General features: G+C 43.4%; 1 protein-coding gene across 2 annotated transcripts in view; it reads right to left on the reverse strand.

Annotated features, from left to right (window-relative positions):
* Nucleotides 1–7,894: 7,894 nt before the first annotated feature.
* The window catches only part of col5a1 (procollagen, type V, alpha 1), a 56,738-nt gene continuing 37,634 nt past the window's right edge, over nucleotides 7,895–26,998 (reverse strand). The window contains exons 27-67 of one of the 2 annotated variants that reach the window (XM_088280838.1): nucleotides 26,678–26,722; nucleotides 26,548–26,601; nucleotides 25,720–25,764; nucleotides 25,553–25,606; nucleotides 24,471–24,578; nucleotides 24,326–24,379; nucleotides 23,786–23,839; nucleotides 23,535–23,579; nucleotides 23,349–23,402; nucleotides 23,183–23,227; nucleotides 23,057–23,110; nucleotides 22,754–22,807; nucleotides 22,618–22,671; nucleotides 22,344–22,451; nucleotides 22,037–22,126; nucleotides 21,737–21,790; nucleotides 21,487–21,594; nucleotides 21,138–21,245; nucleotides 20,960–21,013; nucleotides 20,831–20,884; nucleotides 20,648–20,755; nucleotides 20,512–20,565; nucleotides 19,971–20,078; nucleotides 18,888–18,941; nucleotides 18,682–18,789; nucleotides 18,553–18,606; nucleotides 18,408–18,461; nucleotides 18,272–18,325; nucleotides 18,142–18,195; nucleotides 17,933–18,040; nucleotides 17,803–17,856; nucleotides 17,669–17,722; nucleotides 17,390–17,497; nucleotides 16,904–16,957; nucleotides 16,790–16,825; nucleotides 16,654–16,707; nucleotides 16,169–16,436; nucleotides 15,471–15,583; nucleotides 13,559–13,627; nucleotides 10,065–10,298; nucleotides 7,895–9,513 (exon numbers count right to left, since the gene is read on the reverse strand). In XM_088280838.1, the coding sequence (XP_088136964.1) occupies nucleotides 9,367–9,513; nucleotides 10,065–10,298; nucleotides 13,559–13,627; nucleotides 15,471–15,583; nucleotides 16,169–16,436; nucleotides 16,654–16,707; nucleotides 16,790–16,825; nucleotides 16,904–16,957; nucleotides 17,390–17,497; nucleotides 17,669–17,722; nucleotides 17,803–17,856; nucleotides 17,933–18,040; nucleotides 18,142–18,195; nucleotides 18,272–18,325; nucleotides 18,408–18,461; nucleotides 18,553–18,606; nucleotides 18,682–18,789; nucleotides 18,888–18,941; nucleotides 19,971–20,078; nucleotides 20,512–20,565; nucleotides 20,648–20,755; nucleotides 20,831–20,884; nucleotides 20,960–21,013; nucleotides 21,138–21,245; nucleotides 21,487–21,594; nucleotides 21,737–21,790; nucleotides 22,037–22,126; nucleotides 22,344–22,451; nucleotides 22,618–22,671; nucleotides 22,754–22,807; nucleotides 23,057–23,110; nucleotides 23,183–23,227; nucleotides 23,349–23,402; nucleotides 23,535–23,579; nucleotides 23,786–23,839; nucleotides 24,326–24,379; nucleotides 24,471–24,578; nucleotides 25,553–25,606; nucleotides 25,720–25,764; nucleotides 26,548–26,601; nucleotides 26,678–26,722 (3,243 nt within the window). In that variant the 3' untranslated portion in view covers nucleotides 7,895–9,366. Of the gene's footprint in view, nucleotides 9,514–10,064; nucleotides 10,299–13,558; nucleotides 13,628–13,685; nucleotides 13,755–15,470; nucleotides 15,584–16,168; nucleotides 16,437–16,653; nucleotides 16,708–16,789; nucleotides 16,826–16,903; nucleotides 16,958–17,389; nucleotides 17,498–17,668; nucleotides 17,723–17,802; nucleotides 17,857–17,932; nucleotides 18,041–18,141; nucleotides 18,196–18,271; nucleotides 18,326–18,407; nucleotides 18,462–18,552; nucleotides 18,607–18,681; nucleotides 18,790–18,887; nucleotides 18,942–19,970; nucleotides 20,079–20,511; nucleotides 20,566–20,647; nucleotides 20,756–20,830; nucleotides 20,885–20,959; nucleotides 21,014–21,137; nucleotides 21,246–21,486; nucleotides 21,595–21,736; nucleotides 21,791–22,036; nucleotides 22,127–22,343; nucleotides 22,452–22,617; nucleotides 22,672–22,753; nucleotides 22,808–23,056; nucleotides 23,111–23,182; nucleotides 23,228–23,348; nucleotides 23,403–23,534; nucleotides 23,580–23,785; nucleotides 23,840–24,325; nucleotides 24,380–24,470; nucleotides 24,579–25,552; nucleotides 25,607–25,719; nucleotides 25,765–26,547; nucleotides 26,602–26,677; nucleotides 26,723–26,998 lie in introns of both variants that reach the window. The other variant, XM_088280837.1, reaches the window with a different exon arrangement.

Here is a 26,998-nt window from a genome sequence, read left to right on the forward strand (position 1 = left end):
AGGGCGAGGGGAGGGGTGGTCCGATTGGCACGCGCGCAAAGGAGATGAGTGACTCCAAAATCAATAGAGGTCAATTAAGCAGGAGTGTTAGAGACGTACGGAAAAGAAAAAATAATGTATCAATACTCCGAGACAGAAGTCGGAATTTTGGGGGTGTTGAAGATAAATAAAATAATATTTTGTGTTTATATATATATATATGTATATATATACATATATATATATATTCTTTTTTATTCACTATATTACGAGCTAGAGAAGTAATTTTATTTAGCTGTATTTTTTTAGGACACATTTGTATTGTTAGTATAACAGTAATAGATTTGAGTAGTAATGTTGTTTTTTCTTTTTTTTCTTAACAAGGTTATATTTTTTCAAAAATAGTTTATTTGAAAAAAAATGGCAAAATATTGTGAGAAAAATAAATTCCAGAAATTTTCCAGAAATCTTTTTTTTTCAAAAATGAGATTTTTTTTCTCATGAGAAAAGAAATTCCAAGAGAAAAACATATATTGATTCTTATAATATTATTCCTTTTTTTTGTTCATAAAAATCTATCTGACTTTGTTTCTTGTCGTCTGCGTGTAAGTGCCGCAAGAATAATGAAGCAGGAAGTGAGCATTCAGATTAGTACTGAAAGACGGCGTGATGGCTGAGTCAAGAAACGGGGACAGAAATTGAAGGAAGGAGGAAGCGGGTTTAAATTTAGGTCCCTGACAGATTTTTCTCCTCGGTTCTCAGGCGCGCTGCCATTACTAACCTCTTTCATCACTTTCCCCTCCGCCTCTTCTCCCTCCCCGCTGCTTGTTCACTTACTGCGGCGGCCTCGTCCCGGAGTGCGCCGGGCCCTGATTAGTTCCGTGTTAACAGGCGGCGAGCCATCCGGTGATTTATGAGGAATATGAAAGCGGGCGAGCATGAGGAGGGAGACGGAGCGGCCATTATTGCCTCATCCATCCGTCCCTCCGTCGTGCGCATGATGACTTGTTTGTTCGAAACGACCTTTTTGAAATGTCAGCGGGCTTATTTGTGCTCTGTGCCTCCAAGTTGGAACGTAATACGTTCCGGATTCGGAAACGCCGTTGGACCACGTCTCTCATTTTTTTATTGGGCTAAGTGACGTGTTTTACGCCACAAAGAGCCGAAAAGTGCTTCCTTTGCTGTCTTGAGATTTGTATCTCAAATCAACTTTCCCCATTTGCCGGATGTGCGCTTCAATTCATTGGACATCGTGCTGGTCCTTCTGAAGTGTGCACATTGGCCACTTGGGGCAGTATAATAGACATACAGATATACATGGTCACATCTCACGTCCCACGTAAACTAAAAGTCATATTCGTCATTTTTGGGGAGGATTAAACGCCGACTCGATTATCAAAATAGTGTCGATTAATTTGATCCTTGATTAGTTGTCGATTAATGAATGAACCTTTTTAGAGTCGTGTTATGTGATCTGTCTTTGTGTGCTGCTCCACCGTTTGTGTATAGATGATTATAAGCGTAAAACAATCAACTTTTTTTCTCCACATTTTCCCCACTTCTCCTTTTGAAAAATTGGCTGCTACAACCGAAACAAAATGCCACCAGATTTGCTTGGGCTCGTTAACATGCTAGCGGCATTTATGCTACACAAACACAGCTAGCAAGCGCTAACCCCGGTATCGTGAGGCGTTTGCTTACAGCCTCTTCAATTATACGATAGAGATTAGATGACGACAATGGCGTCTGCCCGCGAGAGCGATGCTAATACCAACGCACACATTTGGACGTGATGTGCAACGGGAATTGAGATGGCGGCGATGCTTTGCGGGGGGGGGGGAGCGGGACACATCGTGCCCTAGGCCTCGCGCTCAAGTCAGGGGTTTAGTCACAAAACTTTAATCCTGGCAAAACATTTGCTCGCTCAGCCGTAAGGGAAGAAGTGCCATTCTGCCTTTTCTTTTCCATCTCTGTGAGTTGCGCGATCCCGCCATCTGTCCTCACTGAGAATCAGAATGATGAGCAAGTTTGGATCCCAGGAGAATTTCCCACCTTGCTAACCAAACAAGTCGTCTCCAGAAGGTAAGATAGGCGTGTAATCATCCCCTAAAATTGTTTGCTGCCTCCTTGGAATTGGTTTCAAAATTCAGTCCATGTAGCTTGTTACACTTTTAGTGATGTGAAATTTTGTAGTCTATCACCAGTAGACCCACAAAAAAAAAAAAAAAAACCACAAACACAATGATTAAAGACGTTTTCAAAAACATAGTCCTTGCCTCCCAAAGACGTATTTATACGTCTTAGCCTTTTTTTTTTTTTTGTCATAGCGCTCATTTTTTATCGCATGAGAACACAATATTCTGTTGACCTCGTAAAATCATTAAAAATCCAGAAAAAGCGCTGGAATTGAGGGGTTCCTCTCGTGCAAATTTTTTGCCATTAATTAGTTACAAATGTTAATCACTTGACAGCACTCCTGGAAATACACCAAAAAGTCAGACAGTCAGTTAATTAGAAGCCTTAATTTTGAACTTTCATCTAGTTTAAAATAAGTAAATAAATGTATATATGTATCGGTCTTCATTTTGCGGAAGCTGCTGCGACTTGCTCAACTGGTCCTTTTGGGTTTGGGATCCGCATCGAGGGAAGAATTTTATTCAGTGCAGTTTTGAGACCCCCGGAATAGACTGCAAGCATGACTGCACCGAGCGGAACGCGTTCTCCTCAGCTCATTTGCATCGTCTTCATCAGCACAGCGCCACATCATTAATAATGCAGCGGCCGGGAGGGAGGCCGCGTGGGCCGCAACACTTGTTTGTGTGCCAGTGTGTCTTTTATATAACTGCGGCAAACGCCAGCGCTGACAGACTTTCACCTTTTAACAGCTTCCTGCATTTTAACCAGATTTTGCACAAGCACCCTTGAGTCAATTTTTTAAAATTTTTTTTTAATGAATGGATCCAAACAAACTGTGAGAAAAATTGGTGCAAAAGCAAACAGATTCAACTGGGAAGTGAATTCATCTTAGACTTGTTTTGTTAATTTTTTTTTTTCCCGTTCAGCCCCCACAGCCTGTGTCAAGTTGAAATTAGAAATTAGAAATTTACCCGCCAAAAAGTCTCAAGTCTGCCATTTTGTTCCAGAGCCACCATTTTATTGTCATTTATCATCCCACATTTGTTCTACAGTCTACAAAACTTTGCAGATGTTATGACGCATTAAATTGAATACTTTCACATTTTGGATTTCATTTTCACTTTTACGCCGTGGAATTACACTGAATGGTTTAATGCGATGGACACATTCCCAAAATCACCTGCAAAAGTTGAAAATTGGCCATGCAGGGAGACATAATAATAAAAAAATAAATAATAATAATAATAATTATAACAATTATATTCATAATAATAATAATAATAGTTGTAATAGTAAAAAATTTTTTTTAATAATAATAATAATAATGGTACACCCGTCCAATGAAAGTCTACTAGCTTAATGCTAACTCGTAATGCAAAACGGCAAAGATGAACATTACCTGTGCTATTATTTTATATTATACTGTCAGAAAACATTCAAAAAGATTCCTTAAAAAGCTGCAATATAACAAATGTATTGATTTATAAAGTGGAACGTAGCCAGGCGACGCGGTACACAAGTAATAGGTTGAATCATTTAAAAAGGTTTTGCCTTGACAAAGTGTCATCATGAGTTTTTTTTTTATGCTCTCACAGGAAGCTTGCTGGATAATTTTATCCCATAAATGATGAATGTAGCGTGGAAAATCTCATTGCTCCACTTTTCCGACGTGACCCGAAAAAGCAGCATATGCTTTGCTTTAATGAGGAAGCTACACATTAGGAATCGGACGAATGCGGACTTCCGCTCGTTTGTCAGCCTGTCGAGGCTTAAAAAAAAAAAAAAAGAAAAAAGTTTCTTGTTTCCGGCAGGTGCAGCCAAGCGACGACGACGCAGGTGCGCTGTCACCACACGCAGCTGGAAACCCGACGTGATGTCTCGCTCAGTCGTGTGTGGCACTTGTGCTGACCACCTGCAGGCTTTTAGTGTGAATCCAGAAAAAAAAAATGCAGACAAGTAACCCAGTTTGGAACAACGAGGACAAACTCAGTGCACCAAAATGGCCATCACTGCTCATTTTAGGAAGACAAATCTTTTTTTTCCCACAATTTGAGCAGTTTCCTGGTGTCTTCATCACAAAGTTTGCGGCATGCTTTCATCAAAATAGCCCAAGGGTCAAGAATTGAAAGTCGTTTTCTTGTCTTGCTAAAAAAAAATAGCAGCCCTGTCGCATCCGAGTGAATGACTGGACACCCTCCGAGCAGCTTATATTGCAAGACCAATGGCGGCTACAGATTTTGTTACCGTGACAACTGGAGGTTGCACAGGTAGATTGAATAGCCAAGTGAGTGTCAGCAATTGAAGAGATTCCCAACACAAATGGATCCAATTGTCCCAAAAAATGACTTGCTGCGGCTAATGGAGGAATTTTTGTGCATCTAATCTAAGATAGCAATTTATAGTGAAGAATTAAAAATCTTAATTTTTAGCCTTAACCCAAACCCCTAACCCTAACCCTGACCCTAACCCTAACCCAAATAAAAAAAAGTGAGCATCTGTCAAGCAAACATTTTCCCTCATGGAAACCCGCTTCCAGCTCCGCACGCTTTAGCCGAGCTATAACTCTTCTCCATGATGTCGATGATGCAACATGGTGCCGCAGCTGCGTGAAATAGTCACGAAGGTGATCAATGTCACACGGGCGCCCCTGGGGGACCGAGGACCGGTAAATTGGATCTGGAGGGGAAAGGGGACGGTTGAGTCATGGGGGGCGGACGATGAAGGCCGGCAGAGGCGCAAGAACACGTCGCCGACATCGCTGTTACCAACGGCGCTTTCGGAGGCGACTGATTGAGCGGTGTGAGCTGATCACGTGACCACGTGTCAGCACGTCTGCGAGGGTCTTTTCACACCATGAGACCTTGGTCTTGGTTTTTTAATGGAAAACCCAGCCGGTCCGCACCCTCGGCGCCGGTCAGTCGGACAGGTGTGAACTCGATCGGGTGGTCGAGGTTTGAGATGAATTTATTTTTATGCGAGTCTCCCACAGGGATGGGCAACTGAAACGCGGAAGGGGGGGGGGCGCAATTTGTGTCGCGTGTTTGATTCTGTGTTGGGAACCGGCTGAGTGACAGTTGAAAGAGTGACATCCCTTTTACGATGTCAAAGGTTTTACAGTCGAAAGCGGATCGGAATCAGGCGGGGCGGCCGCCTCCCGATTTTATATTTCGGAATTTACGAGCAACCTTGCGTTAGCGTCAGTCAGTTTTGAAAAGTGTCTTTGGAAAAGTAAAAATGTAAAAAAAAAATGGGAGCGAAAGACGCACGAAAGCCAGCGAGACGAGCGTTGAAGGCGGCGGCGGCGGCAACGAGGGAGGCGAGCGAGATGTTTTGATGTGTAAATACGCCACCCGAGGCGGCCATGTTTCCCCTGCAGGATGGCAGGTAACAACGTCGGAGCAGAGATCATTAACATGCAAAAAAAAAAAAAAACGCAACGATCGTGTCATAAGGGGTTGCAAACATCAGAGATTTCTCGAGAGCGGGGAGGAAATAAAAAAAAAAAAAAGTTCCTAAAATAGAGCAGCGCTCATCCTTGGCTGACTTGGCATTGGAGGGGCAAAAAGGGAATATTTAACCAAAATGACTTTGAGGCTTCTCTCAGCAGGAGACGCTTTGTAGCGCCGCTGCAGAATGTAGCCTTGATTTAATGAGACGGTGGGCTTTAAGTGCCAGAAGGGGGACCATATGGTCCTGCACCCGTAACCCTCCCCGAACCCGTCCTAAAGCACGTTCGGCTCGAGATGCTGAGGTGAGTGTTTCCTTTGAAGCCCAGCGCGTGCGACTCAGGGGAAAAATGCTTTTTTTTGGCGACAATAAAGTGTAATTGCACCTCCGCTCCACTAGTTGGCAGTGGCGCTCTCCTTGCTCATTGTGAGCTGCGAGTGTTAACAAATTTGTTTTGCAACGGAAATGCTATTATTTATAGTTGCGGTGGAGAGTGGGTGGTAGGAATCGTAATTCACAGTTGGATCATTTCATGAATTTATGAAAATTTATGTTGCTAACTGAAACTGTCATCCCCCCCCCCAAAAAAAACAACTCTTATTAAATGTTCATTTCCACCAAGATGGCATTTTTGAGTATGGGAAAGTCCAGTTTGGAGGAAATGGACTTTGCGTCAAATTTGCACGCTGATATATTCAGCATAAGAAAAATATTTAATCCATCTCCCTCGCTACATCTTGTATGTACACCTCACTCCTCGCTAATGTGCGCATAGATCATATTTTAGTGCCCTCATTTGCATCAACAAATAACATGCTGGGAATTCTCTTGTTGTTCCGCAAATGATTTAAAAGGGAATAAAAAAAAAAAAAAAAAAGAACGGAGAGCCTCGTGAAATATTCTATCATTAAAAATGGCCTGATTCACCAGAGCGCCTTTGTCTTAAGTCGACGCGAATGTGACAAACTTCACCTCGCACCTGAGGACGTGTGCACGATTTACGGTTTAATCAGCGGTCGTATTGGCGTATGTGGCTTTTTTTTTTTTTAGCTTCCAATCCTGATTTATTGTGCAAAAGAAAAGAAAAGCGGCACAAAACATTCTAACACAACAATTGCTTCTTTTGTGAAGAGCGAAACATGAAAAGGCAGGGATTTTTTTTTTCCACTTAAGTTTTTAAGTTAAGGTTTAGTTTAAGTTTAGGTTAAGTGCCGTTAAAGCAGTGCTTCTCTAATAGTGGCGCCCACCAGGGGGGCTGTGAGCTGAATGAACGAAAAACGCTAAACAGGAAACGGAAATATGAAGCGACCCTTCAAAATAAAAGACTCGCCTTTCAGAATAAGACATTTAAACGTCACACATTAAACGACTCGAAGAATTCTTAACAGCGAGGATTAACTCCACGGTTTCGGTTTGTTTTGCAACGAAAATGCTATTATTTATAGCTGCCACACAGAGTGGGCGATGGGGTGGGGTTCCCCACGTTAGCTACGGCTAACAAATCAGGAAAACGTCCTCTAAAGACATCATGAAAATTCCAATGAGAATGCCTCATTTAAAGAGCGTTGTGGGTTCCGTTTAGCCGGGTCAAGATGAGGAAGCTTCGGGTTGGCCGTGTTCCCCCATGTGTCGGCCCGTAATTGCTTTGAGCCCGAGGATACTCGGTTATCAGAAGTCGGGTCCCGCCGCTGCTGACCCACTTGCATGCCAATCAGATAAGCGGTGAGATAAGCAGCAGCGCACATCGCCGGGAATTTAATAACGGCTTTTTCTGCTCCAATGGGCTTCCAGTTGGAAAAGGATATATTTTCCGCGATGAAGCTCTCAACACCCAGCCGTTGCGAAGACCAGTTAAAGTATGTTTGAATTTTACTGACGGCATTCCTTTTCTTCTTCATCTGACAGAAGTGTTTAATGCTTGTGATGCCTCTCCACACCAACAGGTAGCGCTACATTTTTACACAGCAGCTACAAGCGTTTAGAAATGTCAGATAATAATATCAAAAAAGTGATATTATTACGCTTCTGTGTTGTTATTGTTTATATATGTGTGGGTTGATAAATCAGATGAAACTTCTGCTATGTTAGCAAAAGCTACACTAGCCTCATTGTAGACAAACTTGGGGAAGTCCGTCAAAAAAAAAAAAATATTTCCAAGCACACAAATTCCCATCAAACTGTCACTAAGTTAAGCAAATTCCACGCTCGCCTCTCAAACTTCTGGAAGTCGATCAGGAAGAGTGAAAAACAGCTCTGAAAATAATCGCGATTACGTTAGCAACCGCTAGCTGCTGTCCGGATTCGCCGATTCATTCAACAAAGACAACTCAAATGATATAAACTCTTTATAACTGGAATAGCCTTTTTTACACTTTACATTTGTGATGTATATTTTTTTATTTGTTTCATTTAAATAATACAATAAATATAGAACGTGTGACGACAACAAGAGAGCAAACTTAACCATTTCATGCATACAGATGAGTTTTAATGCTTCAAAAGACATACAAAGGAGTGGATGGCCACAGTAAACTTTGATTTATTGACATTTTGAAAACAATAAAATTGAGAGGAAAAAAATAGATCTATTTTTTTTTGTCCGTACACAGGTTTGACAAACACAGACAAAATTAAAAAAAAAAAAAAAAAATCTGAATAATGGCTACTTCTGGTAAAGGACCAGGAAATGCATCCGGTTTTCAACTACAACGCATATGGAGAAATTGTTCAAGTCACATATTTGTTTATTCATTTTTATTATTTTTAAAAACTATGAAACAACGGGGAAAAAATGCGCAAAGGTCTGTCGAAAATTCTGTGGTAAGATACTAGTGGTCATAAGCGTAAAAGAGTGCATAGGTTGAACAGTTATTATTATTAAAATAAAATCCCGTTTCAGAAAAAGAAAAAGCACCGTTCCCATTCAAAATGTCGACTTTAAAGCTGTCATTGTTGTTGTTTATTTTTTTTGGCATGGTTTTTCGTCACGAACATCAACAAAAACAAAAGAAAAAAAAAACGCTCTTTGGATTCTTTCTTGCCACTCTCAAATTCAAGGCTGTATTGAGGGGAAAAAAATACGCGTTTAAAAGATCCACGTGGAAAAATACAAAGCGTAGCACCACTGAATAGAAACATAGCACCGAAGTTCTTCCAATTTTCAGGTGACATCTGATTTTATTGATTTTTTTGTTTGTTCGTTGCAAATATGAGCTTCTATTCCTTTTATTTCCATTCATACAAACAAGAATCTCCAAATTTTTTTGTCCCTCGTTTGTTGTCTTTTTTTAACATGGATTTCATCGTCGTTGTCGATGATAATGATGGTGATGTCGTTGCCGTATCCGCCCAGTCGATTTAGAGTCACATGCACGTTTTGAAGCCAGTAGAGCAATAGAACAAACACCAGCATCAATATACAGAATGTACTTACAAACATAAAAATTATTTATATATTTATATATATTTATAAAAAAAAAACAAAAAGGAGGGGCGGGAAGGGGGGGTGGACAGTTATGCACAAACGAAGCTCCCGACAATAAAGCGAAGATTGAGCGCGACAGGAGCTAAAATGGAGTCCGTGGCGGGAGATGACCGTGTGATCATCCAGTTTCAAAACTTGCATGTGATGGAGAAGAAGGCACGCTGAGGTTTCAAGGTTATTTCCTCTCATCCTCCAGAAATTTGCTTTATGGAAAAAAAAAAAAACAAACCAAAAAAAAAAAAAAAACATTTTTACAAATAGAATTGTCCTAGAAACCAAAAATAAGTGTTGTTTGTTTTTCTCTCAATTTTTCTCAGTCTTTAGCCGACGAAGCAGACGGGGCCCACTTCGAAACCGAACTTCTGCGTGGGACCGCCGAAGTCATTGAACATGATGTCCACAAATGGCACCTGCTCCACCTTGGGAGTGTTGATCTCCAGTACTGTCCTGTCGTAGCCCTTTTTCAGCTGCGGGAAACAAAAAGCCAGAAAAAGTCGACATGAATCGGGAGGGAATGAGCTTCAAGCTGGGTACGCACATACTGATAATCGAGAATCGGGAATGGTAGCAAAGACCTGGAGATCGAATGGCTAGAAAAGATCATGTTGGTTTATCCTTCTTTTTTTTTTTATCCCACTGAAGTCTTTGAAAAACAATTAGAGTCATCAAATTAGCTCCTCCTAAAAAAAAAAAAAATCTCCAGTCATTCAACCCCTAGCGCAGTGCTTCTCAATTATTTTCTGTCACGCCGCCCCCTAGCGAGAAGAAAAAAAATTGCGCTCCCCCACCCCCACCCACTCTCCGCCGCAACTTTAAATAATCGCATTTTTGTTGCAAAACAAATTTGTTAATACTCGCTTCGCATAATGGGCAAGGAGAGCGCCACTGCTAACTAGTGGAGAGGATGTGCAATTACAATTTATTGTACTACCCCCGGGGGGGGCACTTAAGCATTTTTCCCTGTTCTGATGATGAAAATATCGAGGAGCCGAGTCCGAACAGCGTCCCGTTTCCTTACCGCGCAGCCGTCCGTCACGGTGCGAATGTAGGGGTTGTTGTCGTACGACATCTCCTCGTCGTTGGAGCCCAGGAAGCGAATGGCCTTGTCGTAGTTGTCGCCCTCCTGGTCGTGCCAGGCCACCGACTGGTGGCAGCTGTACGTCAGATTCTGGCGGGCGGCGGCGCTCAGCAGGCGCATGAAGGTCATCTGCACCACGCCGATGGGGTTGCCCTCAGCGTCCACGTAGGAGAGCTGCAACCCAAAAGGGACAGGCCACTTTCAGTCCACTTGGGAAAACGCTAAATAAAAAAATAATGAATCAAGCGAGACAACCAGCGTGGTGATAGAAGCAAAGATGGTGAGTAAAAAAAGAAAAGAAAATGTCATCAAAGAATCTGCAATACATTTGAACATTTTTTGTTTTGGTATTTTTGATACGTTCCATTTTGGGCTCCATTTGTAAGACTTTGATTTCGATGAATGTCGACAGAAACAAATTTCGCAGTAAGCTTTTGCATGATTTTAGGATCCATTACAACAAACGCTAATTTCATTACGCAGCATTAGAACGTCCCGTGCAGTAAATGCCGCCTAAGTAAAGTTATATTGAACAAAGCAGCATTTAATTTTTTAAAAACAATATAAATGCAGATTTTTTTTATGAATGCAACACAAATGTTTAATTTTTAAAATTACAATTATCATTTTGAATGTAAAACGGTATCGTCGTCATTTGGTGTCGCCTTGCGGGCCAAATATAATTACACGGCGGGCCAAATTTAGCCCGCGGGCCAGAGTTTGACACCTATGTTCTATGATGACATTTTCAGCGATTTCACTTCATTTTATTAGATTTGCAGAGCCTATGTGGGATTTTCCGATCCATCACGGGAACAAAAAATGTTGCAAAAATTAACGCTTGCAATTGTTCTACGATACGTTTGGTTGTAATACATCTAAAACCATTTGACTGATTGATCTTTATTATATTTGAATATGTACTCATCATTTGCAACATTTTTGTGATGCATCGCAACAAAAACTTCTCGATGAAAGTCTCGTCAACGGGACAGAACATTTTGCCTTGTTGATACACTTTCATGATGATTACATTTCTGGCTAGTTTTAATTTAATATTTTGTTTGTTTGTTACTGTATTAAAAAAAAAAATCATCACCTCTCTCCCACTGGAAAGTTTTTTTTTTTTTTTGTGATTTATCACAACAAAAACTTCTTTGGATCTAATTGCTCTATTAATGCTTCATAAAAGAAGTATTTAGTCACGATGAAATTTTAACTTCACGCAGGAGCTTACAAAGTTTATGGCGCCGGAACTTTCGTTTTAGAGTGACTTTTTATCTTCAGGCAGTAAGATGTTAAATAGCAAGCCTAACGTTTTAAACTTGATATATTGCATCGCGTCTTTTTGAGTTGGATGAATTTATGGTTTCGGATCGTTTGCATTGTGCTTATTTATTTATTAGTCAAGACTTTTTTTGTTTATTTTTTTAATGAGATTGACAATAAACTGAAACAGAGCTAGTTTGCCGCGACAAAATATACCGATGACATCATAAACTTTCAATGAATCTTTATAACCTTTAAAAGTGTTTCCGGCCAAATCGTGGAAGGTTAATGACAACGCTTTTACGTTTTCATTTGCTGCATTTTCAATTCTTAGCTGCTTTCATTTGAATGCTTTTCAACTTTTCATCGCCGAGCTTTTAACATGTTTTAGAATAAACGGCGAAATGGTGACAGCTAATTGCATCTTTTTAATGATTCTTTATGTTTTTTTTTTTTCCGTTCATTTGTTGAAATCGCGACATCTTAAATGCGTTTGAGCTAATGATGCTAAAACCTCTCAAATCGTTATCCTCTTATAATCTCACAATATGCTAATTGTCTCGAAATGAGGAGATTATCATACGATGTTTTTTTTTTTTTTTTTACAATTTTGCTCCGGTGAAGTGAGTCAGATCCCGTTAGCGTGAAGAGGCAGCGAGGACCGTGACGTTGACTTGTATACCAACCATGAGAAATCCATTAAGGTCCACATTGTGGCTTGGTCTTTCCAGACAAACTTTCTGGGCGCATGCGGAATGGCAGCCGTTGGAGCAAAGCATCCTTTTTGTCTCCATGTCTTCACTCATTCGTTCGTTCATTTGCATGCTTGTCCTGAGCCACAGTCGCCACGCCAACACTGGACTCGATAACCAGTTTAATGAAATACGCTGAAGTTCAAATGGGCCGAAAAGTTGGTTGAAAAATGTGGAGGAGGAAAGTACATATCATTGCTGTCCTGTGAAAAATACTGATGTCTTTTTTTTTTTTTTTACGTTATTAATGAGGTTTCTGCTTTAGAGACGTTGCATTGTGAAATTAATAATAAATAAATAAATAAATAATTTGGGGTTATACGTGTTGTTCATAGGACAGCGACAATATTTAAAGTATCTCTTAATATAGAAATGTTATCTTGAAAATATTTCTGGAATATTTTTTATTATTCGTATGAAGAAAATGGCTGAAGAGTTCAAACTTTTTTTTTTTAATTTCTCGTTTCCAATTTCAAGCTATTTTTTTTAAGTTAAGATAGTTTTTACATTTTGGTTTGAAAACCAAGTTCAACAGAGCAGAATGCGTTGGAACTTCAATAAATCACGTCAGCATTAAAGAGTGTCGACACTGTGGCTCAAAGAGTTCAGACGGTCATGCTTCTTCCCAACCCCTGCTTAGCACGGAAATCCCGGCACATTACCTCTTCTTCTTCATCATCATCATCATAAAAGTCTCAATGGACTGAGTTTCCCAGAAGCCCCCGGTGGCTGGTGACTGAGTGTCCTGAGCCGTCGGACTCACAACGTCCAAAGTTGAGTTTGATTTTCAAGAAGGTTGCAGAAATGAAGGTTGTGTTCAATGTTTGCTCGTCATGCCGGTCAAACCCGGTAAGGATCTAAATAGCGAGTCTCGTCTGGACCTGAATAGCAAATGTGTGAACACAACCTTCACGTTTTTGACTTTAATCTTTTTTTTTTTTTTTAGACGCAGCACATCAATCATTTCTGAGTTGACGGCGTCAGGATATACAGCCACTCTCTTCAAACAGGACTGGACGAGCCATTCCGTCCGTCCGTCCGTCCCTGTTCTGCTTTCGGACTGAAAGAACATGCGTCTCATGCCAAGTCATGCAGCACCACTCCCATCATAAAAGCAAGTCAAGCCGTGCGCGCCGCGCATTCAGCGTTAAAAGTGAGGGATGATGGCGATTCGGGTGAAATTTCAAGATGAAGCCAAACTTCACGGTAAACTTTTACATTTACACAAACGCACGTTCAACGGGATTCGCTGTGGTGCAATCGAAGCGAATGCGAAATTTCACCCCAAAAAACCAAGCATCGCTGACTTTGCTGAGTGATGCGCTGTCGTTCCGGTGCCAGTACCACAACCATGCACGGCCTGGGGGGGGCCCACACAATCCCAGCCGGCGCCGCAGGAGGCGGGCCACTTACCAGGGAACCTCTCTTGTAGTGACTATACCATGTGCCTGGCGAGTCTTTGGGCCATTTTGCCATTTTGCTCTGTAAAAACCATATAACATCCATTCAGGGAAAGGGAGTCGGGGAAAGGCCGGCTTACCAGTTTACCGCGTTTGAATTCACTGAACCAGGAGCCGGGATTCTCCTTTAACCAGGAGGTGAGTCTAGCCTAGGGGGAGGGGGGGGCACGGATCGACAGGAAGGAAAAATCATTAGTGCTGCCCGTGCGGGAGAGATGATGAGTTGACCCCGTTCTTGCTCTTGTGTGCCCTGTGGGGGGAGCTATGAGGAGCGAGGGGAGTGGACCACACCTGCCGGGTTGGGCCGGAGCGCAGCAGTGCCGTTTTGGCCAAAATAAACTGCAGCTGGCGGCTAATTGCCGCGCTAAAAATTGCGGCGTACGCAGAGATGAATGAAGACACCGGACAAGCAGACCTCAGCTCTTTGACATTGATGAAGCCGTCTACGGCCTTGCATTAAAAATGTCATCGTGGGCGTAACGCGCTCATGAGTGACGTGTTGTGGATGGAACAAGCGCATGAAGGGGAGCGAAGAGAAAATGAAGTGATGAGACCGGAAATGATGTCAAGATTAGACGCAGCACCGCCTGAGAAAGAAAAAAAGAAAAAGTTGATGTTATGGAAACGAAGACGTTGAGATGGATGTCCAGAGTGGCGAGAAAAGACAGAATAAGAAATGAAAACATCGGGTGGGTTGGTGAAGGTGACGCAAGGTTCAAAGAAAGTTCAAGACTGAGGTGGAATGAAGTTGTCAGAAGAGAAGTGATGCAAAATGGAGTAAGGAGAATAAAAATCAAAAATATCCGAAGTGGATGAAAGGAAGAGGGACAATTGGGAGAAAGAGGAAAAGTCGAAAAGAAGGCACCCATGTGACTTTTATGCCAACCAATCGTGTTCCCTTAACTTTGCGAATGTTGGAAATTCAGGAATAAGCAAACAAAAAAAAAAACTCTTTCCAACTCGCCTGGATGTGTTTTTTTTTTCCCGGCAAAAGTATTTCTGGACACCAGAAGCAAAACGCGATCGTTTGGGGAGCTGACAACATCAACCAATTCTCTAAAGCCCAGATGGGAAATATTTTAATTCACATTCCTCTGAGATACCTTAAAAAAAAAAAAAAATCTCAATCAATCAAGATCTCAACCTCGGTTGACTTGACCTTTCTCTATTTACATCTTTTTAAGTCACGTCATCTTCATCATCTAAAAAAAAAAAAAAAACAATGAGCAAAAACAAAGTAAAAAGTAGAAAGCACTGTCTTCAAATGAGAAGTAAAAATGAAAAGAAAATAAATACCCAACTGAAAATTTGAAAAATCGAGCATTTATGCTCCGCCCCCTCCCCCTTGACAGAAAGCGCTCAACTAATAACACAAAGCCTCGCCAGCGCGGGATTTATTTTCTCCTTCTCCACCTCAACTTCATTATTCCCGGCTTAAGCAAACTGACGCGGCTCCTGCGAGGCGTCGGGGTTGAGAGTGGGTGGCCGGTCGACGCCTCTTTAGAATGGCCGCCACGGAGCACTCCCACCCGACAAGACGGATTGCGCCGTTGCTCTCGTCGTCGCCTAATGAAGCAAAAATTGCTTCAATTGTGTCCGTCTCAATGCCGGCCTGTTCGGAAGCGAATAAAAGCACGAGAATGGACAAGTGAGGGGAGAGAGAGAGCGTTCGAATGCCCCCCCTCCCCGCCACACACAGATGCTCCCTGTACTCTAATGGAGGCTCGTAACACGGCTACCAGAGTGGAAATAACACAATTGACCGTCAAAATCAGTGCTCTGATTACGTCGGCCGGTCACTCGAATGGGAGTCGCGTTACCCGCTCCGCTGAAGCCAAGCTAAAAATAGAAGCACCCCGACTCACCCCTTCAGACTTCTTATCGGGGAAGATGCAGCTCTCGCCGCCGGCTGTGAAGTTACAGTAAACCTTGAAGGAGTCCCGGGAACAGCCCTGGTTGGGGTCGATCCAATACTCGCCTGTGGAAAGCCAGAAGAGGCACGAGTTTCATTTGACCCTCGAGGATTCAGTGGCGGGGCGTGCATTTCATCAGTGAAGTTAATCTCCCGCATTTTACCGTCATTTATGACGCCACGGCTGAAGAAATAATGAACCGAAAGACACGCTCGACTGAGCGAGTGTTGGACGACCTCGCTTCTCTTGAAAAGAGTGATTTGAAAATGGCGTCGCAAGCGTACCGGCAATTAAATCCACACCTTTTGTCTCCTTTGGCCATTGTGGTATAAAAAAAAAAAAAAAAAATCAAGAATATATTTTCGATTTTTGAATGGTCGCCAGTGTGTTGATTCCGCTGAAATCTGAAATCTGCCTGGCAACACAAGCTATCTGAATTCCGATTGGATAAAAACTCTCACCTAAAAATTCAACACTAGGATATCACATGACAGAAATGTGAAGAATATGATCAGGATTTCTTCATTATGTTAGGCCAGCAGAGAAGGTCTTGACACTCGGCGTTCCTTTGCCATATGGCTATTCGCCCACCGCAGCCATGCAATGTCATCGATTCAAAAGTCTCATTGGGAAATGCAGTGGAAACCAACCGTCAGGGAAGTCCGGGTGGCACAGCTGCAAATCTTTGCAGGTGCGGGCAGGGTTGGCCTGCGTGCCAAGCGGGTGCTTCATTTGCTCGATCTCCAGCTTGAGCGAGTTAAGCGAGCCAAAGATCTCCTCCATGCCGTCGTCATAGTCCTTGTAGTTGGCTTCCGAAGCCTCGTCGCCCATCATCTGGCTGGCGTCGATGTTTCGGCGCGAGCGGCCCTTGGTGGAGGCCTGGAGCGGCAGTGGGTGGATGACGTCGCCTGGTGGGCCCTGGCACAGAGACGGGAAACATTTGCGGAATGGTACTCAAATAGTCGCCTCGTGTTTAAACTGTGATTTATTTATTTTTTTTTACAATTCTGTTATATTTAACTTTGAAGTATCATAATTTGACTCGGCTAAATATTTTTTGAGCTCATGCTTGGTGTAAAACGTTTGAGAGCGTATTCATAATTATTAACATCTAGCTGGTGAACTCCAGCCTTACCGGAGGGCCTTGAATTCCTGGCGAGCCGCTCTCTCCCTTTGGTCCAGTTTGACCCTGAAAAGGACCAATCAAAGGAGCTCTCAATGACGGTGCAGTTAAAAGAAGTTTGTCTTTTCTTATTCGTCCAACAACTTACAGATGAACCTTTAGCACCTTTGGGACCGGCAGGACCCTGACGACACAAAGTTGATAATGTCAACCATGATTTCATCAAACGAGATTAACTAACATGTGAGTAGAAGAATCTTACAGGTAATCCAGGCGGGCCAAGCGGACCAAGAGGACCAGAAGGACCAGCAATCCCCTGACGAAAAGAAATAAGACGTAGAAGTGGTTGGTTAGTTTGTTTGGAGCAGGGAACTGGACTATGTGGAAAGCACGGTCAAAAATTAAGAGGTTAAAAGCTTGATTTTGAGCTTTTACGGGTTGACTCCAGTTTCCGTGCCGTGTCTGCTAAAATCCTGAAAGCTGACCTATGACCTCAAGACAAAGGATATCAGTATTTCAGATGCCTCGCTGATGAGGTGTTCTTGGCCAATCCAGACTGTGAGGCGGACCGAGGACAGGCTGGAGGGATTAGATCTCACACCTGACCTGTAATATCTCGGTATTTCCCGAGAAATACTTTTGAGAAAGGAAAAGTCTTCAGGAGGTCAGGGCTTCCCTATTTATACTGTTGCTTCTGCCACTCTGACCCAGATTAGGGGAAGAAAACGATGGGTGGAAGTTCACTCACGTTGTCTCCTTTGGGGCCACCAGTTCCCGCTGGACCGGGAAGACCTCTGTCACCCTTTTCTCCCTGCTCGCCCGGAGGTCCAATAAGACCGATGAGACCCGGGTGGCCCTGAGGAGAGAGCACAGAGCTCGTCAATAACACACCGGCATTTGCGCCATCATGCATCTAACTGTCAGCCGGCGCTCTAATGGTTTTGATGGTTGCGGGCAAACAACGCAGCTGATCAATCGGCTAGGAAACGAGTCCATTAGTCTTTGTTGGTCCAGTTTGTAGCCTCACCTTTTCTCCTTTGATACCAGAGTCTCCTTTCAAACCAGGTAAGCCCGGAGGACCCTGCGGTTTTGGACGAGATAACAGTGTGATGAGTACAGGTCACAAAGCCACAAACACACTTGCGTCAAAGTTAAACTCACCATTGGCCCGGGAGGTCCGTCTGGACCTGGAGAACCAGGTAGACCTTGTTCGCCCTGAGCACAAATAACAAGCGGTGGTACTGAGATCGAGAAAGAAACAGAATGAGGTTTTCACAATATTAAAACTTACAACGGGGCCAGGAATTCCTCTCAGGCCTTCAGAACCGGGTTTGCCAGGCGATCCTTGAGGTCCAACAGGACCGGTCTTTCCTTGAGGACCTTCCAAGCCGGCCTCTCCCTTTTGGTGTGGACACAAAATCACACACAGAAAGGATTTTAGTGGCAGTTTGGCAGGTTTTTTTTTAACGCAATTGTACATTTTGAACTTTTATCTTTTACCTTGGTTCCCTTCTCTCCTTGTCTTCCCTCAGGTCCCGTCACTCCAGGTGGTCCCTGTTTGGGAAAACAGGCGTAATTATTGTCTTGGAATGTGACGATTGGTAGAAAAAGGACACTGGAGGATACTCACTCTCTTTCCTGGTGGTCCAGAGGGACCGGACTCTCCAGTGGGTCCAGGGGAACCCTAGATGGAAATGTTATCAAATGAAATGAGCAAAGTAGGTAACGCCGAAAGTGGGATTTAAAAACATTTATGGCTCACTCACAGCCTGTCCGGCCTCGCCGTCATCTCCCTTGTCACCAGGTGGGCCGTCTAAGCCCTGCACAACACAATCAGAACTCAGACTTTTGTTTCAGTAGCCAACAATAAGTACAGAGTTTGCTCAGTCACAGTTTAGACGTTGTACGTACAGCTGGACCAGGCTCTCCGGGGGGACCTGGATCACCAGGGAAGCCGCTTGGACCCTGAAAGACGACACAGTCACCTCAAAGCACATTTTTATACAAACTGCGATGAGATGGGTCCAGATGGGAACTTACAGGGCTGCCTTTGGGACCGTCATCTCCAGGGGGACCCTTGGGTCCAGGTGGCCCAGCAGTACCCGCCGGACCAGCCTCTCCCTTCTCTCCTCGCTCTCCTCTCGGTCCCTGGAGTCATGCGAGCACAAATTCATGTTCGGTGCAACGAACGGCCTAAAAGTGGTGGAACAAAAACTTGGTTGCTGGTGTGGATGTCAGTGACTCACGGGTGGACCACCATCTCCCTGAAGACCTGGCTCTCCGGTCTCACCAGCGTCTCCCTGGAGAAAGAGTAAGAGGACGGGTGAGAGACATTTCGATGAGATTGAATAATGCCAACTCGTGCGGTCCAACCCACAAGTTCCCCCGCCGCACAACGAAGCCTATCTCCATTTTTATGAATGAAGACCCGATCTTGCGGCTTTACATCCCCTCCGGGCCCGACTGCTTCTCATCTGCTGACAGCAGCCCAAGTGCCATCATGACTGACAGCTACTCAGCACCGTTATTATGCTGATGTTCCGCCTCGTAAAAGTGCCATTTCGGCGGAAGTGTCATTAGCCCCAAAGAGAGATGTGAGAGCGTGACGTTGTCATTTCGCGAGGGAAAAGATTGAGCCATCAGAGGCCTGTGAGAAGCGTTTTTCGATCTTCTTTCGACGTATCGATGGTACAAAGTCAGTCTGGCAATTTTCCGAGGCAAATCCCTTTCATGCAACTGTTGGGTAAAAATGCCAGAATTTTACAGAAACAAATCCACCTTTGGAAGTTGTAACAAATAACTTTCACATAGACTGTAAAGCAAAGCTTATTTGTCTTCATGATCATCATTTTTAAATTTCTACTCTCTTCATATAATCGACTTCTCTTGCAGAACGGTGACTGTCTGACGTCGTCGTTTGCACTCTAGCGGAGGTTTGCCGTCGAATGACTTACGGCATTAATGAACGCATTTGTCAGCCGACAGATGCGAGTTGTTTGTCGTACTGACAGAGTGGCCATGCAAACTGTTTGCGCACAACAAAGTCCCTCTCTTAAATCAAGTAAACCCAAGCGGCGTGTCGCTCGCTTGTTTGCAATTCTCACCCCCCGTCTGGGGAAAGAAAGAAAGGACGGAGAAGCGAAATTGTCATTTGCCACAATCCATCTGCGCAAATGGAGCGGAATTGCGGGACGGCCGGTCGTGACAAGGCACAAACTTGACAGATGCCCAGGAGAGGAAACAACTTTCTGAGATGCAGAAAAAATGCAAACACGCCGAAGGAATAAAAGTGCGGGGTGCAAAGTAAGCAAACAACAACAACGGCTTACTTTCTCCCCAACAGCACCAGGGTTGCCAATACCACCAGGAGGTCCCTGAGGGCCGTCGGCACCAGGGGGTCCGGATGGGCCTCTTGGTCCAGGTGGGCCAGGTGGACCCTAAAAGTAAATGATGTTGAAACAATATGAGATGTGAACGTAATTCAAGTAAAATCCTGCCGAATAACACTTCATTCTTCACACCGCTGCTTTATTGCACATTTTTAAGCTGTCATTTTTTTTTAATCTTGAAATTTAGAATTGTGGTCTTTTGATGCAGTACCACATCCTGCCACAGCATGCCAGGGCAGCACTGAGCTCTACTAAGAGATGCAATGTAATTAAATGGAGGAGTTGTTTGAAGGTTTATAATGACCGTAATCTCTATGCTAATTATTGTTAGCTCATCTATGGAGTTTCACATTATATATTAGCATTAAGCTAGCTGAGTTTCGTTAGTGTTGGCGTTTTAATTAGCAGATTTTCACATCTCATTGTGGGGTTCGGAACATATATCGTCGCAATAAATGAGGGTTAACAGTATAGCGCTTACCATCTGACCAACATCGCCTGTTTCTCCTTTTTCGCCAGGTGGACCGGGCAAGCCCTGCGGAAAATGAAAGGGAGGGGCGTCAGTCAATCGCAATGAAGCAGGGAAAATCCCTCAAAAGATTTAAACTTTTTCTCACCTGCAGCCCGACTGGGCCCGGGGGTCCGGGGAAGCCTCTGGATCCTTCGTCTCCCTTCTGGCCAAACAGACCCTGCTGACCTCTGGGACCAGGCTCACCATCTGCTCCCTGCACACCCAAAGTAGATGAACAGGTCAATTGGCAATTTAACACAGACTGATGCACGAAGATTAAGTCACTTACAGCAGGACCGGGAGCACCGACGGGTCCTTGGGGTCCAGTCGGGCCAGGTGGACCCTGTAGATTTTAAGGGAAGTGTTAATTGCTGATAATTGACGATTAAACATACGGGTCCAGATCAGATTAACTCACATGTTCGCCTTTGTCACCTTTGCTTCCTTTCTGGCCGGGTTCTCCGAGTTCTCCCTGAGGAACAAAGCCATCAGTTATGACAAACGTGAAATTGATTTTCAGCCAAAAATTCGGACATGGAGACAGAATCATTAGAGGCTCTTTCAACTGGTAAAAGAAGCTGACAGAAATATCCCACCTTGTCCCCATCTTCTCCGGGTGGTCCAGGGGGTCCACCGGGTCCTGGCAGACCCACCGGTCCCTGAATTCCATCTCTTCCAGCTGGGCCTTGAGGTCCTTTCTCTCCCTAATAACAATTTCAGGAACTGAATCAGAATTTTCCATTTTGGGCGCTAGTAACAAGGCCCTATCATAGCACCCGTAAAAGTTTACTTTTTTTGACAACCCGGGCATTTTCCACCTTAACAAACCGCGTTCCCACAGCCCGTAAAAGCCGGCTTCAGGGATTACTTCATTCAATCATCCTTCCCTCTAATCTCGTTGCACACTTGAGTACAATGACAATAAAGGGATTTCTATTTTCTTACCGGTCCGCCTTTCTCTCCTGCGGGGCCTGGTGGTCCTTGAGGACCAGAGCGTCCAGGCAGGCCTGTGGGCCCGGCGGGGCCAGCGGGACCACGTTCGCCAGGAGATCCCTGAAGCACCAAGGATTGGAATTCAATTCCGTTTGTGACCATACAATGTTTAAATAAAGCTAACATCACGTCATTAATTAATCACATAAAAACTAAGTATTGACAGCTAGTTTTGTTCAAGGAAGGGTTCTGAGGTACTTACAGCTGGGCCAGGTGGGCCGTGAGGACCCTCGTTGCCTTTCAGACCGTGAGCCCCCTGCGAACACAATCAGAGCGTTCACAACAGCACGGATCTTTAGCTTTTGTTTTCAGAATGTTTATTTCTGGCTCAATATCAAAGTATGAGCAGATTACATAACAAGCGAGACTTTGTGTGCGGGCTTCAGAACAAACAAGGCGGGATCACGTTGTCCTTCTTCTCAAGCCCACGCAAGGTCTCTGTGAGCTTTTGATAGCTCCTGAGTGTTACGCAATGGCAACGCAGAAAGAAGATGATACGAACCACAGGGCCGGGCAGTCCGCGTTCTCCGGGGAAGCCTCGCGGGCCAGGTGGGCCGTCCTTACCGGCGGGGCCAGAGGGTCCTGGATCGCCCTGCAGGGGTGGAGGGGATGACACAACGCCATGAGGCCCCCAAGGGAAGTGCCAATGCAGAATGGATGATTCAACTGTACCAACATGCAACCCACTCAAATCAAGAGACCTGTGATATTCCTTGCATTCATCGCTCTCTCTCTCGCTCTCTCGATTTTCCCACACTGTTGCGTTGAAAGCATTTTATGCATCAATAGCGTCATTTTTTAGGACTCACCTTAGCGCCTTCCTTCCCAGCAGCTCCGGGAAGACCCTGCTCACCGGGTGGACCTGGGGGTCCTGGGTGGCCACGATCTCCCATTGGTCCAGTCTCGCCTGTTGGTCCCTGCAGAATCACAAGGAACAGTTGACTCCTTATATTGTCAGTATATTACTTAAATATGCCAGTTGGGTTTCGTAAAATGCCCACGGCCCTGAAAATGGTATCCAAATCCCAACGAATGGGATTCACTTTGATTTTAAAGACTCCATTGTCTAAGAACAAGACTCGCCTGAGGTCCGACCACGCCCGGAGGACCAGGAGGACCGGTCTTTCCTTGGAACCCCTGTGTGTTGCAGCAGAAGACGAGTTGTCATGCAACATGTCTGATGATGTGACAAATAATTCCTTTTCAGGCGACCACTCACAGTCTCTCCTCTCTGTCCGGGGTGTCCAGGAAGTCCGTCTTTCCCGGCAGGCCCCTGCGGAAGAACGCAAAGTCACACATTACACATTGCTTGATATGACTTTTTTCACTTGGTCGTCAAGGGGCAATATGCGCAGTTTTGAAGGAATTAAAAAAAAAAAAAACGATTCTAGCATAACATGTACAAAAAAATGAATTAAGTGTACAGTCGTGTTTTTAAATTTTTTTTTTTCTATTAAATGATCACTTTCGTCATCACGGTGGATTATATATAGAATTGTAAGGAAGAAGGCGTGATACTTACAGGTGGGCCCTTTGGTCCTGGGAATCCGGTTGGTCCCTGAGGTCCTGGCAGACCCTGTCACACGAAACAACACAACTTATTAATGAAATCATTGGAATTATTCATTTAAGACCTTAAGTCACCTACCCTCTCGCCAAGTGGTCCTGGTGGTCCGTCAGTCCCTGAGTTGCCCTGCAGATAAGAAGAAACCACAAGGTGAAATTTCCATTTATGAGTAGAATAAAAATGATAGTAAATGAGTCTAATAAAAGATGTGAGCATAGAGTTGATATTTAAAGTAAGTTTTACGCACCTTTGGTCCAGCTTTTCCCGTGGGTCCTCTCGGGCCTCTCTCACCTCGAGGGCCCTGCGTAGAACGAGGAATGGTTACACATATCACGGCAAGACCCTCGGCTCCCCTCCGGGATTAATTTTAGTTATCCGAGGTGCCAGGATGGCCATCTGTTAGTGTCTCGATTCTGCTGACGGAGAAACTCACTGTCGGTCCTCGCTGACCTCGCGGTCCAGGCTTTCCCGCCGTTCCCTGCGGACACAAAAGAAAGTGACTTTACAATATGTTCTGTTATGCTGGGCTTCGTTATGTTCCGCAACGCTACATTGCTAGGCAAGGCTCCGATGTTATACTATATTGTTTTATCATATGTTATTGTATGTTTTGTTATACTACTAAAATCCACACACTCTTTTTTGGTTATCCTATGACTGGTATGCCATAAAAGATGCACATACCCGAGTTCCTTTCTCTCCGTTTGCACCAGGGAAGCCTTGGAAACCTTGAGATCCCTATGAGGAAAAACAAGACTGGTTTATTCATTCAATATGATGATAAATAACAAAAAATAAATAAATTTGGAATAAATAAAATAAAATAAAAGTTCAATCTTTTTTTTTCCTCCACCCACAGCTATTTTAATTGCACAGGTAACCCGTAACGGAAAAGTGGCCAATCAGAAATGGAATGAAAGTCATCCTTGGAAAAGACAAATTAAAGTGTCGCAAGAAAAATGAACATGGCAAAATCTCTAATTCCACTGATTAAATTAGCAATGCTAACCTGACCTTATAAAAACAAGAATGTACCTCTGCCAAGATCAAACAATGATCAAAACAGGGAGATTGTCTTTGGAAAAAAAAAAAAAGAAAAAACATGTGTTTACAGTACTTGAGTACAAAGTAATCAGAATGGCCTCCAAAGTGGACTTTGGTCCAAAAAATGAAAAACTTCTCATTTGTGGTCAAAGAGAGTGGACAAGTGTCCTCAATTGTTACCTTTGGTCCTTGTCTTCCTGGGTATCCGGGCAAGCCGGGCACTCCGAGTTTACCCTGTGAGACGATACCATACACATAGGGGTGATGATTTAGACGGCTATGTTAGCGTCGCGTGCTAGCTACACGACAAGTGAACACATTTTACCTTCTCGCCAGATGAGCCGAGAGGACCGGAGTCTCCGGGGAGACCTGAGCGACCCTTAGGCCCCTCGGGACCATCTTCTCCTCTGGGTCCCGCTGGTCCGAGCTCGCCCTGAGTGGACAGCGCAATGGCTAGCATTAGCATTGACACCATAAATGTTAGCATTGGGAAAATATGGTCCAAAATTTGAAAGCAGCACACTTTTTTTTTCTGGCACCTTTTATGTTGGATTATCCTCTAATCTTTCATATTGATCTGCTTGTTTTCTTGAGGAAATGGACTAAACTCTCCTGGGTTTTGAAGGGATTAAAAGCGCCATTGATTTCTTTTTAGTCGGGTTGAGTGGATGCTTTGGCGTTTGAAGTGCTTTTTGGAACCCAGTTCAGGCTACAAATCAACTCAAGGTTAAAAACGGCAAGTCAAGTTAAAGGCTACGAGCCATGGCGAAAAGCGAAGACGCAATGGTAAAGGCAATGACTCAAGGTTATAAATTGAGGGGAAAAAATAAGGCTCGTGTTTCAAGACTACAACTGAAGTTAAGACTCAAAGTAAAAGGGTATGAGTCAACGTAAAAAACTGAATTCTAATGGGTTCTAAAATTTGACAAAGGGGCCGGACTTCGGAGCTGATGGATGGAGTGTTTTGGAAACCTCACCTCATCTGAGAAAAAATATACATTTAATTTTAAATGAAAGTGAACAAAAGAATTACAACAATATATAAGTCTTTGAAAAACCACAGTTTTTAGAAAATAAAACATGAACAAGGTTTATTAATTTCATTTTTTTAAAGTTCGGCGGGCCGGATTAAAACGTTCCACGGGCCGCATGTGGCCCCCGGGCCGTAGTTTGCCCACGCCTGTTCTAAAGCATACCAGTCAAGGTCAAAAGCTGATTACTGTTGAAGACTCCAGGTAACAAGTCGCAGTAAAAAGCTACAACTCGCAAGATTACAGCTGGAAAGCGGACGGTGCCTCGCGATCATATCGGCGCCTTATGTTTTCTCATTACCCACAATCCCGTAGCAGGTCTAGTGTACCGGAGCGCTACTTTTGGCTTTCAAACAAGAAAACAAGCAAGACTTACCCTGTCACCCTTGATACCCATATCTCCCTTGAAGCCCGGGAAGCCGTCTTCTCCCTGGCAACAAGAGCGAGGCTCAATTTAAATGGAAATTCTTCCAATGACACCCGGGAACGACGGACGATGCACCATGAATAATCATCGAAACTCACTGACACTTCTGCACTTACCTTCTCTCCTTTGGTTCCTTTAAGGCCGCGGACGCCATCTGCTCCCTGAGACACAACAACGTACAAAGGTAAGATACAGAGCTCAAAAGTTTACGTGCATTTTTTATTTTTTTTTTTACTTCATTCTTGCCAATTTCACATTTTTTTCTCTCTGAAATATTGCTTTATTACTACTTAGTGTGACTTGTTCCTAAAAAAATAAATAAATAATTAAAAAATAAATTTCAGAAATAAAAAACTTGTTCTAATAATATTCTGAATATTTTACGGACAAAAAAAAGGTTTATCTATTTTATTTTATTATTTATGGTAAGAACTTGACACGAATTTTTTCACAATTCAATGTCATTGTATTAAGATTTTTCCTGTGGGGGGAAAACATACACTTTTTTCATATTATTTCTCTGAAAATGATTTTACTTAATTAAATCATCGAAATATTCCAGCTTCTTTATTTTTGTAAAATTACAACTATTTCTATTTTTTTTTTAATTCTGAACTTACTGTTTAAATATTATTTTCAAACTTATTGAAACACTTTAAAAAAAAAAACATTTCATTTTTCAGATGTAAAAAAAATGTTCCTTTTCAAAAATTTTAACTTTTCACTCCAAACATTGAAACTTTGTCCTCATAAAGTCCAACTTTTTGCCCCTAAAAATTCCAACTTTGCTTTCCTTTCATTCTTGCCACCTTTTCTTCTCGTAATATTCCTCTTTACTCTCTTCACATCAATCATTCTCAATTGTAGACACTTCATTTCTTATTCCAAACGTCGCTAATAGTTTTCTTATCAGTTCAGCAGCCTTTGGCCGATTAGCAACTCACCTTCACGCCTCGTGGACCGGGATAACCGATGGGTCCTTGAGGGCCGGCGGGTCCCTGGAGACATCAATGAGGTCAATACTTGTAACGCGCACACACATACACGCAAAAGTGTTTGCAGTGAATAAGTTACCAAGTGTCCCTTCTCTCCGTGAGGTCCTTCTTTTCCGGGGTGACCCTAAAGAATCATAACGGTCAAATAATCTCATCTCATTTGTATGTAACGACAATCATAAAGATTTAGGACGATAGCTAAAGATCTTTGTCAAGTCAAAAAAAGAGGAAGTGGTAAATCTACTTGAGGACAAAATAAATGGAACAATTAATTCACCAGTGAGGACTTTGTTCTTAATGCGCTGCTTTATGGCATCACAACTGGACTTCACACACACACACACACACACACGCATGTATATTCTGTATGTGCACGCACACACGCGCTCGCACATTCCTT

This window comes from Idiotropiscis lumnitzeri, chromosome 18 (assembly GCF_059441095.1).
Source record: "Idiotropiscis lumnitzeri isolate Australia: NSW breed Sydney's pygmy pipehorse chromosome 18, RoL_Ilum_1.0, whole genome shotgun sequence".
Lineage (NCBI taxonomy): Eukaryota > Metazoa > Chordata > Actinopteri > Syngnathiformes > Syngnathidae > Idiotropiscis > Idiotropiscis lumnitzeri.